Genomic DNA, 12,422 nt, shown 5'->3' with positions numbered 1-12,422 from the left:
AGTGTTATAGCCTCTGACGCCCTCTTTACGACCCCACGACTAACTTATCACTGATGCTTAACGCAACGGCGTCGACGAGTGCACACCGCGTTCCGTAACTATTGTATCTTTAGTGATGCCATACCCATGACCATAAATCTGATACCATTCCACCGTGACGTTCCTCGTCGTTCGTCAATCGGAGTCTATGGAAATTACATCCTCGTCATCAAGTATAGAGGTACGTCTCGTTCGCGGTCGCTGGCGATTCCCCACATACGGCTGGTGTCTCTTCCTCGGGGCCGGTCCATCGTCTCGCATGGAATAAGACCATGCATCACCACCACTGTCATCCGAGTCTTCAACATCAGCCTCGACGTCTGGTTCCAGCACGATCGGCGCGTTACTGCTCTCGCCCCGTCTTCCTTGTCGCTCGGCGGTGTACTCGTTTCCATCGTCTAGTACGTCGTCCTTTTCATCATCCAACTCATCCGGCTTGCTCTTGGTGCGTCTCTTGCGCTTCGAACTTGCCGTAGATTTCCGCGCAGTCTTGTTGGACTTCTTGGCTGCTGGTTTCGACGTCCCTCTGGTTGGGAAGGCCATCTCCATCGCCGGTCCTTTACCTCGGCCTTCAATGTCAGTGCGTGACCAGCTTGTGAACGTGTGCGTGATGTCGCTAGGAGTGAGGTAGACATTGGTTGTCTTCGTGGTGGGCACGAACTCCCACTTGAGGTATCCATTGACGATGAGATGAATCAGTAACATTGCTGTATCCTGGGTTTCGATGAGTGGGATGAGATACAAGGACGCTCAGTGACTCGGAGCTGCTACTGACCTCCTTGCAAAGCTCCACTTTGCCACCCACCAATGACTTCAAGTCGAGTTGGTTACTACCCTTATTTGCATTGCGGCTGCTGATGGGGGATTTTGATTGCCGCACAAGTTCTGTATACTGAGCCAGCGTGCGCCTGTCTCCATGCGACTTGACGGCCTCCACAATCTTCAAGATTTGCCAGGCAGGAAGCCTGACATCCAGCTGCCTAACTGCACTGGGTGCACAGAGACAGTTGTCACAGTGGTTGCAGCGAGCTGCTGCATCCTCTGCAGCCCAGTCTTCCACTGAGAGTTGGGCAGCTGTTGAGAAGTACCTTAGGTGTATAGCCTGTCAGCTGGTAGTGAATATGGAAGGAGTAGATACTTACTTTGCAAATAAGATCTTGCGACAGGTCTGCATGTCTTGCACAAATCTCAGCATCTCATGTACTAGAGAAGTATGGCATGATGAGTGTCAATATCCCAAACATACAACAATGAGCAGTACATACACTTGTCCAAAGACATCCAGGGCTGGTTTGTGATCAGCCTGGCAATGTTTGTTGCATCTTGTGGCCGATAGTATAGGACACAGTCTGCATTCTTCCCATCACGACCAGCACGACCAGACTCCTGGTAGAAGCTTTCTACAGACCTCTGAAGGGATGTTCATTTCAGTACAAGGTGAAATATCATGATAAGAATGTTATGTACCGGTAACTGTCACACAAAGCCAGACAAGTGCATGGTCAATATTTCAAACCATAAAATTGAAGCTGAGCTAATGGATTACATACTGAGTGATGGATAACAAAGCGCACATTGGCCTTGTCAATGCCCAAGCCAAATGCTATGATCATATGAAATCAGCACATGCTGCATGCCATAGGTACCAGACATCACCTACCTATTGTTGCACAGATCACTCTCACCTTTCCCTCCCTCCATTTCCCATAAACATTACTCCTCTCCTCTGGAGACAAGTCGGCATGGTAAATGCCAGTCTTGATGTCTTGCCCACTCTCTGATTCAAGCTCAGCTGCAACACTGGCTACATCCTATGACATGAATCAGCAGAGGGATATTGAATATGAACATGAGCACGAATTTTACCTTCTTGGTTAGACAATAAATAATCCCAGAGTCATTGGGATGATGACTGCTGATCCATTCCCTGAGCACATGTATTGTGTCAGTGAAATGGGCTGGCTTTGACAGAATTGAATAATGCAGATTGCTTCTGTAAAGTGGTGAAGAAAAGTATACAGTCCCCTCCCCTTCTACATCTGGATAGTCAAGACATTAGACCATGCACTGTAGCTAATAATCATGGAGACATACCTGGCCCCTTCAGTAAAGGCTGCCTCAGCTTCAGGACTTGCATGAGATTCTTCAACACCGGGGGTGGACATGTTGCAGAGAGGGCAAGGATTGGTACTGTTGGGAACAGCTCTCGAAGAAGCCCAAGCCTCTGGTAGTCATGTCTGATTGTACTTGGTCAAAGGAAGGGGTTGAGGTTGCAATGGGCTCACCTATAGTCATGTCCCATCTCTGAGACACAATGTGCCTCATCAATCACAAAGCGGGCTGAATATTTGTGACTAAGTCATCACTGGTACATGACACATAATCCTCACCAAGTTTTCTTGCAGTATACAATTTGGCTATAACAGCAACAAGATCCTTGTTGTTTGAAAGCTTCTCAGGCTGATATTGGAGTCAATAAATCAGGTCTTGCAAAGAAATGCACAACTGACTGTCAAATAACAAAGTTTTATTTCTTTTTCAGGTATACACCTATCAGATGCCATAGTTATAAGATGTTGCCTGATGGTAGATTGTTCTTGTCTTGATGTCAGGCTAGTCAACATGACAGCATTCACTGACATTTGAGGTGATCAGCTGAACCCCTATAATTAGGGACATCAACTTACCACCAGCCTCATGAAGATGCAGAATTTGGTCTGTCATCAGCGCTATGAGGGGCGAGATGACAAACGTGCAACCTGGGGACTCGAGGGCCGGAAGTTGGTACGTGAGCGATTTGCCTCCACCTGCTGAGCATCAGCATGGAGGCTGAGTCCCAAAAGGGAATCCCATACCCGTCGGCATCACACATACAATGTCACGGCCATCCAAGTTTGCGTTGCAAACACTGTATTCGCAAGTTGAACATTGGACATTCACGAAGCGTAAGTGTGACATGTTAATGCTCACCTCTCTTGACAGAGGCGATAGTTCTGGATCTTGAAGATAGCCCGCATCCTCGCTTTCAGCCTACGCGACCACGCGAACTCGCCTGCCGCATAATCCACGACGCGCGGAGCGACGCCCTTGCCCTTGCCCTTGTCGGGCACCGACGCTGCGGACTCGGAGCCTTCCTGTCGCTGCTGCACTGCGAGCAGCTCGCGCCTGAGCCGCACAAGTTCCACGCGGCGGGCTTGCTCCCTAGCTACACGCTCGTCAATCTCCGTGATTTCCGCGTCAATGTCCGCAATCTGGTGTTCAGCGTGTGTTTCGGGTCTGCGAAGGGGCGCGGAGAACGTCTGCGGCGAGAACGGCAACGAAGACACGCGCGACGGGCCCGAGTTAGACGGACCTGCGGTCGTGCTCGACGAGACGCGCGAGCGTCGGTACTCGTCGCGCGATAACTGCAGGACCGCGGCGACTTCGAGGTCCGAGTCCTATTAAAATGGTGGAAAAAAGCGTAAGAGGCTTTTCTGCGCGCATATAGCGTGTTCTTACCTCATATTCAATATCGCTGCTACCATACATGATTGATGAGGGTGTCGAGGAGGAAGTACGAGTCGTGGTAGACGATGGGCGGGGATATGGCAGGAGCCAGCCAAGTTCGCGCAAGTCGATCGCGTAGGCGCCGACGATCCCGCGTCGCGTCGGTCACACTTCGGTCACGCTGCCGTTATGACCGGAGGCATCGGCTCGAGGAGGTTCACAGGCGTCGACCTCGTAGGTATGTACGTAGGCCGTGCAAAGAGGATCGCATCCGAGGTTGATGACGTCTAAGTCCTCCTGAATAAGTCATCGTGCCAATCATCATGTAGAGCCAAGTTCTAGACAAACCGACAAACAGCCCGTCCCCCATCGCGCCCCTCCTCTCCCAGAACGACACACCATTCTCCGACTTCTCTGAGACGTGACAAAAGACAATGCATTATCCAGGTTATAGCTATGGAGACAGATGTTGTAGGACACAGCAGAAACGACCGTATTAATGTCGGGCGCGGTATCAATCCAGCGACCCAGGTGTTATTGTTCCGAGCGAAACGATGCAGGAGGGAAAGGATATATCAAGGGGCATAGCTCGAATGCGAATGCTACAGGAGTGGCGATAAATAATACAAGGGTGTTGCGCACCTCGACTGGGTTCGGACGAGGGCGCCGGAGATACAGATACAGTCAGTCATCTTGAATCAAAGAAAGGAAAGAGCATGGTGGTATCGTTGTGCGGTCGTGTGGGTCGTCGCGAGCGGTGCATGGCCAGAGGAGCCTACGCACGGATGAACATCTCCACAGGGATTGGCTTCCTCCTCAAACCCTCGCTTCGGCTCGAGCACCCACTATCTGCGCTGCTGTCGCTCATCCGCGACGCACGGCTCCCGCGCCTCTCCAAGCGGGGGTGCCCGTGCGCAGGTGCGTCGACGTAGCCGTAGCGCTTGGGGTTCGCAGGGCGCGTCGGTGAGCGCGGGCTTGGGAGGACGAACGCAGACATGGTCTTCGCACTCGTGGGCGACTTGGGCGAGGGGAACGCGGGTGAGGCACGCTTGCCCTTCTTCACCGGGGAGAGCGTGAGGCGCGAGATCCAGCCGAACGATTCGCGCTCGGCCTGCACCTGCGAGCCGAGCGTGCTCGAGGACCAGCGCGAGCGCAGCACGCGCTCCTGCTCGAACGTCGCGCCGTCGAGGCTGTCGGGCGCCGTGGGGAGGTCGGCGTCGGCCTCCTCTGCGACGGGCGTGCTGCCGTCGACGAAGGAGACATCAAATGAGAACGACGAGACAGGCGAAGAAGACCATGCTCCACGTCCGCTGAGCTGCGAGTACGTAGACACGCTCTGCGGTGTCGCGGGCAGCTCGCTCTCGGGCGACGCAGAAGAGTCGACGACCAGCTCCGGCAGCGCAGGCTCGTCCTCGACGAGGTCATCCCAGATGTCCATAGGCAAGGACATCCGCGGTGGCGGCCGGGCCGAGTGTGGAACGACGAAAGCACTGTTGGGCGTCGGCGGGGCCGTGCCTGCGCTCCATGGAGGAGTGTACGGCGCGGCAAGACCGGTGCCGAGGAAACCGCTGTTCAGCGCGGCGCTCGCAAGCTCGGCGAGTAGCTCCTCCGTGCATGCCTCCATCTCCGAGGCGGTCGGGCTCAGGGACGAGGAAGGCGATGGAGACGAAGCGGAGCAGGGAGTGATGCGGATAGGAGGAGGCGGGGGCGGCCTGTCCGGGATGAGGAACGACCGGCGGCGACGGGCCTGCGTAAAGGTGGGGTCAAGCTGTGCACTGGGGCTGGTTTTCGCAGGTGCGTCTGAGGTCTGGATGGACAACCGGGGCACTGTCGGCAGAGGCTTGCTGAGGCGACTGTGCTTGACGGGCATGATCGAGTCTGGGCGCGCCTTTGGGTCTTTGCTCGTTAGTGCGACGAGCGCGGTAGGGAACGACGGTGGCAGCGGCGTAGACAGCATCACGACGTCGCTAATGTCGCGCGCGTACCACTCCACGTCCGACTCCACATCCGATTCAGTGTCTGATTCCACGGCAGGCTTGCTGAGGTCCGGCATCGACTTGGCGAAGAGGACCGACGCGCGGTGAGACTTGCACGTCGGCGCGCGCATCAGGTGCGGGCGCGTCGGGGTCGTCGGGAGCGAGTCGTCGTCAGAGGTGGGTGGTGTCATCAAGTCGCGCCTGGGACGCGGAGAGCCGAGGCCCGCACTCGAACCCGAGCTTGAACTGGCGCGAGATGTGACCGTGCTGGCCACGCTCGGTGTCGGCGAGTGCCCGCGTCGGCGCGCGGCGAGTGGGGACTGCGATGGGGATGTGCTGATGCTGACACGCTCGGGAGGCGGCGAGGGGAAGTCGAGAGAGATGCCAAGGCCGGAGAAGCGCAGATCGATGCTGTCTAGTGGAGACTCACCCGCGGTGCGATTGTCCTTGGAGTCGTACAAGGGCGGCGCAGGAGCCGGTCGCGGCGGCTTTGGGGCACCAGAGGCAGGGAAAAAGTCATCAAACGTGAGGCCCTCAGCGCCGGTGAGGACGACCCTACGCGAGCTGCGCTTGCGCTCTGCGGCGTCCTCAACGTTGACGCAGAGGCGGCTGGGAGTCGTGCTGAGATTGCGGGCGTGGGCTGGCATGGAGTGTGTAGACGAGCAGGACGGTCGCGGCTGTACCTCTTCCTCCTCCTCGAGTTCGGGGAGAATATCGAGCGACGTACCCCGCGTCGGCGTAATGTGGACGTCTGGTTTACTCTGCCGCGAGCGGCGTTTGAGTGTGGGCAAAATGCGGTTGCTAGCAAACACTGTGATACCGGTATTAGTGATTCAGATAGCTATCTCTATGTCTGAACTGACTCACAGGAATTCATCGTGAGCGTCGTGAAAGTCTAAGTGATGATATGCAGTGGATGAAGTTGAGGGATTGTCGGCGCGATCGAGTCGCAGAGAGCGTTGAGAACGAGAGAGGGACTGGCCAGCAAGTCTTTAGTATGCAATACTGCATCGCTCGCCTTTTGTGCATGTCCGCCATTGTCCTTTGTACCAGGCCCCTGGAAGAAGGAGACAAAAACGACTACCTTAGTCGGAACAAAAGCGTCGCTAACCAACAGCGCCCAGACCCTGTTAGGCGCCTGCAACGTGCATTTGGCTGTGTTTGGTAACGATGCCGCCTCGCGATTGTTTGAATCGCAAGCCGAGAAGTCTGAGAGAAAGGCGGAGAAGACTGAGTTAACGGGGAAAGACGTGGAAAGAGAGAAGATATCAATGGCTGCTGGAAGGTCCTTGCTGTTGAACGTTGAACGGTTACGGAGGTCGCGAGTGCTATGGGCGCTTATGCGATGTTCGGCGGCCCGAGGCAGCAACTGGGCCGCTGCCCGCAGCAAGACTCGACTAGTATCCACTGTACCACCATTCAATCAGCACTACATATCTCAGCTTGACTCTGGAAAGTCTCAAAGCATACCTCTGCAGAAGAAGTTTGCGCATGGTCGCGTGCTAGAAGCCTCAGCGTCATTGTGACAAGTCACCATTGAGAACTAATAGTGAGTGAGCGGACAAACATATGCATCACTCGGCGGGCTGGTAACTCGCCGTCGACTCGGAAATACAGACTTACGGGTCCTGCCACATACTCTGTAGGCTAGGGTTGTGTGGCCTCGTTGTCACTGACGACCACGTCTGTCCTGCCTCTCAGGCCCTCAACAACAGCGGCTTGCTGTGGTCGTCCTCCACCCTCCGAAGGCTGCCACTGGTGAGTTGTGGCAACCTCCCGGCGCGTCATGGGCTTTACTGACTGGCCTCAAGAATATTTAGGTGACCACGAGCATGCAGATATCTCACGTTTCCGCCGCCCAACGTCTTCTGGGCGTTCCGGAGATCCTCACCCAAGTGGCGGAAGAAGTGGAGGACAAGTACACAGCAGCGTCTCTAGCCCGGACATGCCGCGACTTCTGCTCGCCCGCCCTCGACGTCCTGTGGAGATCTCAGTTGGGACTTGTGAATATCATTAAATGCATGCCTGCGGACCTCTGGGAGATCCAGGGAAGTTTCACTAACCATACGCGCCTGACCCTAGTATGTTGTTTCATGGGAGTCTGCAACGCGCTACGTGCTCAATGGTGTCGTGGTTGTTTCCAGACAATCAGGAGAGCGATGCGTCCCGGCGATTGGGACCGATTCAACGTGTACGCTCCCCGCATTCGTGAGCTGTGTCTCCACTTCGATGGCTTCTGGACCACACTATACACGGACGATGTTTGGTCTGCGCTCGACATGTACGCCCCTTCGCGGCCGCTCTTTCCCAATCTTCGCAAGTGGGAGTATTACGACATCCCTCAACGGAACGCCCCGAACCAGCAGCTTTTCATCAGCGCTACCTTACTCGAGCTGACCCTTCGGTGGCGCTCATTCGATGAGCCTGTGGCCCTCCTCTTGGCGTGCCTTCCTCAATGCTGCCCCCGTCTTCGGACTCTCTTGATTAGGATCGAAAGCGGCTATGTGAAGCCCCCCCAATGGCCTCCACGTGGAATATTCGACTCGTTGAAGGAACTGCGCACTGTGACTATGGCGGGCGATTTGGACAGCGACCTCTTGGAAAACGTACTCGTGGAACTACGATCGCTGCCTCATCTCAAAGCCCTGACCATTGAGAACATCTCTGAAAATATATGGATGTCAGCAATTCCTCCAGTTCAGGTTCCCCCGTCTTTCGGGGCTTTGACAGCGCTTCACTTGTCATGCAATGAAGGCCACAGCTGTGCTCAAATGCTAGAGACATCGTACTTCCCTGCACTCGAGGAGCTCGATATCTACGTGATTATATTGGGGCCTTTGAAGGACATCTTCAGGATCGTCCAGAATCACTGCTCACCTACAACTCTCCGCATCCTGCGCGTCATAGGGTCCGATGAGGGCGACAGTGAATTTGTCGGTCCTGATGTCGGGTTGCTTGCTGATGCGGACGACTTCTGCCCGCTATACGGGTTCCACAACCTAGAAGAGGTCTGGGTGCAGTCGCTGCACGACATCTCGCTCATGGACGACGACCTCCACGACATGGCGCTCGCATGGCCGAACCTTCGCACCCTGTGGCTCATCCCACCGGAGTGGTTACTACTTTTGTCTTTCACACCAGATACCTTCTCGCCCGCGGGTACGCTCATGGGCCTCCTCCCCTTCGCGCAGCACTGCCCGCAGCTAACAAGCCTCGCGCTCGCGCTCGACACGTCGCACACCGACGCGGATCGCCTCCTCGACGCGTCTCCAAGCATACTGCAGTGCGAGTCCGCCGTCACGCACCTCCTCATAGGCGAATGCGAGGGGCAGACGGGAGACGTGCAGCAGATTGCGATGTCGCTCGCGCTTATGTTTCCACAGCTCGAGGTGGTGGTGGGCGACTACCCGAGGTTGGATACCGATCCTGAAAGTGTCTGGATGGAGGTCGACCGCATCTATCCACAATGTCTCCGCGAAGTCCTTGCGAAGAAGCGTCAACACCGAAAAGCAATGAGTGCTGCGGCAGGCGGATGAAGTGTGTTCACATTGCCGTTTGTAGACTTTTGCGAGACGTCGATTCTTGCATACTCACTATCGACTCCAGTACACTACTATGGACCGTTCACCCCCGGGAGGGCTCGTCGTCGTCACCGTCGACGGGTCCAGCGCAGACCTTCACGTGGTCCGGGGGGTAAGTAGTCTCTCCGAGACGAAACGAACATGCGCTTTAAGGACCGTCGAGAACACCACTCAACGAGCCCACGGCCCAACCATAGCCGAACATAGAAGAGCCTACACCAAGGCCACGCGAAAGCGTACCAAGCCACGCCGCCTCCTAAAAGAGGCGGACGTTGTCGAGAGCACTGTCTATATGATCTGCACTAGACATAGACAGCAAAAGGGCGCGAGCCCATTAAACCAGAAACCCATCGCAGACGACGACCTCAACGCGGGCGACCGCTGGCAGGCGCCAATAGGGACCAAATGATCGGAGGAGCACGGATAAGTGTATCAGATAAGATAAGATAACACAACTCCCCGATCTCCCCCCCGCCCCGCAAGTCCGATCCCGGGCGCCCCACACCTGGCTACGGACAGCACACTGTCCAACCAACTCAACCAACATGCCCCATGGCCTATGAACTATGAAAGACCTCCCAAATCTTCTCATGAAGTGACGTTATGACGTTATATGCTAGCCGAAATCTATCACAGGAGGAATTCATGGGCGCGTAAGTAGCAGACGTAACCTACTTTAAACGCTCGGCATACGATAAAAACGCACATGTCCCCAGCCCTACAGCAACGTACGCCCAATCCAACGAATCCCACCACCCAACATGTCGAACCAAACCAATATGCCACAAAAACGAACAAGAAAGACCGTCGAAACACCGGTCATCCCTCTCCCAAGTCTACTCATACGTCACAATCCCAAACCGGCCTTAACGGTCAAAATTATGGAAATACCGACAATGGAAGAACGAAGCGGACTCACGTGGATCGTCTCGACTCGCCCCAGTCGACAGCTTGCCAAACAGGACTTTGTCCGCCTCAGAACGAAAGCCGGAATGACAGGTGTCGGGCTACTCTCCCAAATCGTCAACATCAGGCGCCACTGGGTCACGTTCCTGATCGCAGGCGCCGCCGCGCGCTGCCTGCTGAGAGTACCTGTACCGTGGGTCGTACTCGACGGCCTCGAAGGCTTCACACACGCGAACCACTACTTCGACCTTCAACGACTCCCTGTCCCACACCCCGCCTTTCGACGCCTCCCACCGTTCCAGGACGACCGAGAGAATCCTTACGAACTGGACATCTGGGACGAAGACCTGCCCGAACTGGAAAGCCGGGTGAGCCGAATTACCAACGCCCCGAGAAGCGCCGGGGAGAGGCCTTAGAGAGGTGATGAAAAGGAACCGGGTCTAGATGGTGAGAAGAACCCACCAGAAATGCCGTACGCAGCGACTACGCACTGCCCCCTGACTAACTGACGCGATTAAACAGGGCTGTGTCCCAAGACACCGTGACAGGTGTCACTACAGGGATGCTGAGAACGACAGACCATCAGCTCCACATGTACGATATAATTCCACACTCCTGGACGCTGCCGCGCACGCCGACCCAATCACAATATTCACGATGATAAGACCATATCCACGCGCCCGATCGCGAGCCCGAGCGTCCGCTTCCCCGACTGTCGAGCGCGCCTAAGGCGCATCAGATCGCCCGGAAACAACGGACTCACGTACCAACGCCACAGATCCTCCAGCAGATCAACGCCCGATCCACACACACAGCAGTACGATGCAGAGACCAACTCACCGCGCCCCACAATGGGACCAACCTACAGGAAGACAACGACGGTAGGCTGGCCAGAAAATATGGTTTCCCACCACACACCGGGTAGTAAGCATAAGCGGGGAACACACGACGCAACCACCCGCCCAAAGCCGTGTATGAATCTCGTAAAAGACGTCTCCCAGTATCCTGACAAACAGGCACGACAGCTAAATGCCCTGATGGAATTATCCCGCAGTCGACACCGAGCGGGAACACAGCAATACGCGCTTTACCTCACCACACGCGTGTGCGACACCGTACTACAACCCGAATAGGACATCCAGCCAAGTCGCCGTGAAGCAACACGACACCGTCTACAATAACTAATCTAACCTACACGCTCTCGCCCTCCCCCGCCTTCTGCTGAACCGCATACACCAGAACGCACCGCTCCACACACCCTCACAGGATGACACCGTCGCTCAACAACGTGAGTCGACCAGCACCAGAGGCCGGAAGACACTAACACAGTGTCAACAGCCACCGCCCTCCTCCAAGGGCGTCGTGACCCAGGGGCGAGGCACTTCGACCTCGCCGTCGCGCAACCCGTGGAACGCCTCCATGGATGCGCTCGGGAGGCGCAGCCCTAGTATGTACATCCAAGTGAACACCCAACACCCACACTAACCATGCATGCAGGCTACGCGGACGTAACGTCTGGACGCGCGTCGCCAATGATACATCAGGCCGACGCCGCTCCCCAGACCGAGCAGACACCGGCGGCCGAGCCTACCGTGGTCGCCGCCGCTCCGCAGGCCCAGGCTGGCTATAACAGCGACGAGCTGCATGTCCTCGACATCGAAAAGGCCCTCGCGACGCCTACGGCGGACTTCCCGGACCTCCCGCGTACCCCAGTCCGCGCGGTGCGCACCGGCTTGGATAGACGTCCGGGATTGCACCCACAGTCCCCCGGGGCGACGTCCCCGTCGAGCCCCCTAGCAAACGCCCTGCAGAAGAAGAAGGACAAGAAAACGAACAAAGGAAAGGCGAAGATGACCAAGCGTAAGCAGAAGCTCGCTCTGATCGGAATTGGCCTCCCCCCGTCCTCCCCGCCCCCGCCGTCGCCCGAGGACGAGGATGCCGTGCCCCAGCGCATCCCCAGTGAGCCAAGAAAACGCCGCCGCACCTCGGCGCAGCTGGGCGGCGAGAACGACGACGTTCCCGCCGATAGCTCGCGCCTCCAGCCATCGCCTGTCGCCGCTCCGCCCGTCGCCCACCATCGCACCGCGAACGGAGAGGACGAGCCCGATGTCAACCACGACCGTGGACTGGACTACGGACTGACTACCGCCTCGATCCTGGCGGCGGGTGGCATTGACCCGACGCTGCTGACGGATGTCCATCACCCACGCCCACTCCGTCCCTTCCCCGTCTCCCAGCTCGAGCCACAAGCAGGCCCCGCCTACCTGCCCCACCAGCTCGCTGGCCCCGCGCACCCGCCTCGACAGGAACCGCGCGCCGCATCCTTCGCAGGGTTCTGGCGTGCCGGAACGCAACCTGCCTACCGGTCGTCGCGCCCGGTAACCCCGAGTGCAAACCACGAACGGCCCGCCCCCTCTTTCGCTCAGAGGTGGGG

At 56.6% G+C, this 12,422-nt stretch overlaps 4 protein-coding genes across 4 annotated transcripts; 2 read left to right on the top strand and 2 right to left on the bottom strand.

The window, feature by feature from the left end:
- Positions 1 to 131: 131 nt before the first annotated feature.
- C8Q71DRAFT_911434 (ATP-dependent DNA helicase) lies at positions 132 to 3,885 on the bottom strand. The gene is made up of 16 exons (XM_047929133.1): positions 3,538 to 3,885; positions 3,010 to 3,476; positions 2,895 to 2,947; positions 2,727 to 2,846; positions 2,550 to 2,674; positions 2,430 to 2,499; positions 2,325 to 2,379; positions 2,134 to 2,276; positions 1,906 to 2,078; positions 1,700 to 1,850; positions 1,590 to 1,642; positions 1,507 to 1,512; positions 1,305 to 1,449; positions 1,182 to 1,242; positions 815 to 1,127; positions 132 to 753 (listed from the first exon to the last, which is right to left on the bottom strand). Exons 1-16 carry the CDS (start codon positions 3,565 to 3,567, stop codon positions 175 to 177), a joined length of 2,544 nt encoding a protein of 847 aa, XP_047773430.1. The 5' UTR covers positions 3,568 to 3,885; the 3' UTR covers positions 132 to 174.
- A 56-nt stretch (positions 3,886 to 3,941) lies between these two features.
- Positions 3,942 to 6,830, bottom strand: C8Q71DRAFT_842936 (uncharacterized protein). The gene is made up of 2 exons (XM_047926560.1): positions 6,369 to 6,830; positions 3,942 to 6,312 (listed from the first exon to the last, which is right to left on the bottom strand). Exons 1-2 carry the CDS (start codon positions 6,376 to 6,378, stop codon positions 4,301 to 4,303), a joined length of 2,022 nt encoding a protein of 673 aa, XP_047773429.1. The 5' UTR covers positions 6,379 to 6,830; the 3' UTR covers positions 3,942 to 4,300.
- Positions 6,831 to 6,872: 42 nt separating this feature from the next.
- Positions 6,873 to 9,127, top strand: C8Q71DRAFT_817771 (uncharacterized protein). The gene is made up of 4 exons (XM_047926136.1): positions 6,873 to 7,050; positions 7,119 to 7,259; positions 7,313 to 7,582; positions 7,646 to 9,127. Exons 3-4 carry the CDS (start codon positions 7,334 to 7,336, stop codon positions 9,035 to 9,037), a joined length of 1,641 nt encoding a protein of 546 aa, XP_047773428.1. The 5' UTR covers positions 6,873 to 7,050; positions 7,119 to 7,259; positions 7,313 to 7,333; the 3' UTR covers positions 9,038 to 9,127.
- A 947-nt stretch (positions 9,128 to 10,074) lies between these two features.
- Positions 10,075 to 12,370, top strand: C8Q71DRAFT_862669 (uncharacterized protein; the record flags this gene model as incomplete). The annotated part of the gene is made up of 7 exons (XM_047928058.1): positions 10,075 to 10,356; positions 10,420 to 10,460; positions 10,511 to 10,582; positions 11,228 to 11,276; positions 11,327 to 11,435; positions 11,486 to 12,183; positions 12,242 to 12,370. 7 exons carry the CDS (start codon positions 10,075 to 10,077, stop codon positions 12,368 to 12,370), a joined length of 1,380 nt encoding a protein of 459 aa, XP_047773427.1.
- Positions 12,371 to 12,422: the final 52 nt, after the last annotated feature.

The sequence above is a fragment of the Rhodofomes roseus genome, assembly GCF_022264815.1.
Source record: "Rhodofomes roseus strain CIRM-BRFM 1785 chromosome Unknown C8Q71scaffold_33, whole genome shotgun sequence".
In the NCBI taxonomy this organism is placed as follows: domain Eukaryota; kingdom Fungi; phylum Basidiomycota; class Agaricomycetes; order Polyporales; family Fomitopsidaceae; genus Rhodofomes; species Rhodofomes roseus.
This window is presented reverse-complemented; position numbering and strand designations above follow the sequence as displayed.

Excerpts from the sequence above, each read along its gene's own strand:
- C8Q71DRAFT_911434 (XM_047929133.1), bottom strand. The coding sequence starts at position 3,567 with ATGTATGGTAGCAGCGATATTGAATATGAG. Across the intron at positions 2,675-2,726 it reads GCATCTTCATGAGGCTGGTG|TGAATGCTGTCATGTTGACT; the intron begins GTAAGTTGATGT and ends CTCAAATGTCAG. Across the intron at positions 1,243-1,304 it reads CTGGATGTCTTTGGACAAGT|TACATGAGATGCTGAGATTT; the intron begins GTATGTACTGCT and ends ATACTTCTCTAG.
- C8Q71DRAFT_817771 (XM_047926136.1), top strand. The coding sequence starts at position 7,334 with ATGCAGATATCTCACGTTTCCGCCGCCCAACGTCTTCTGGGCGTTCCG. Across the intron at positions 7,583-7,645 it reads ACCATACGCGCCTGACCCTA|ACAATCAGGAGAGCGATGCG; the intron begins GTATGTTGTTTC and ends GGTTGTTTCCAG.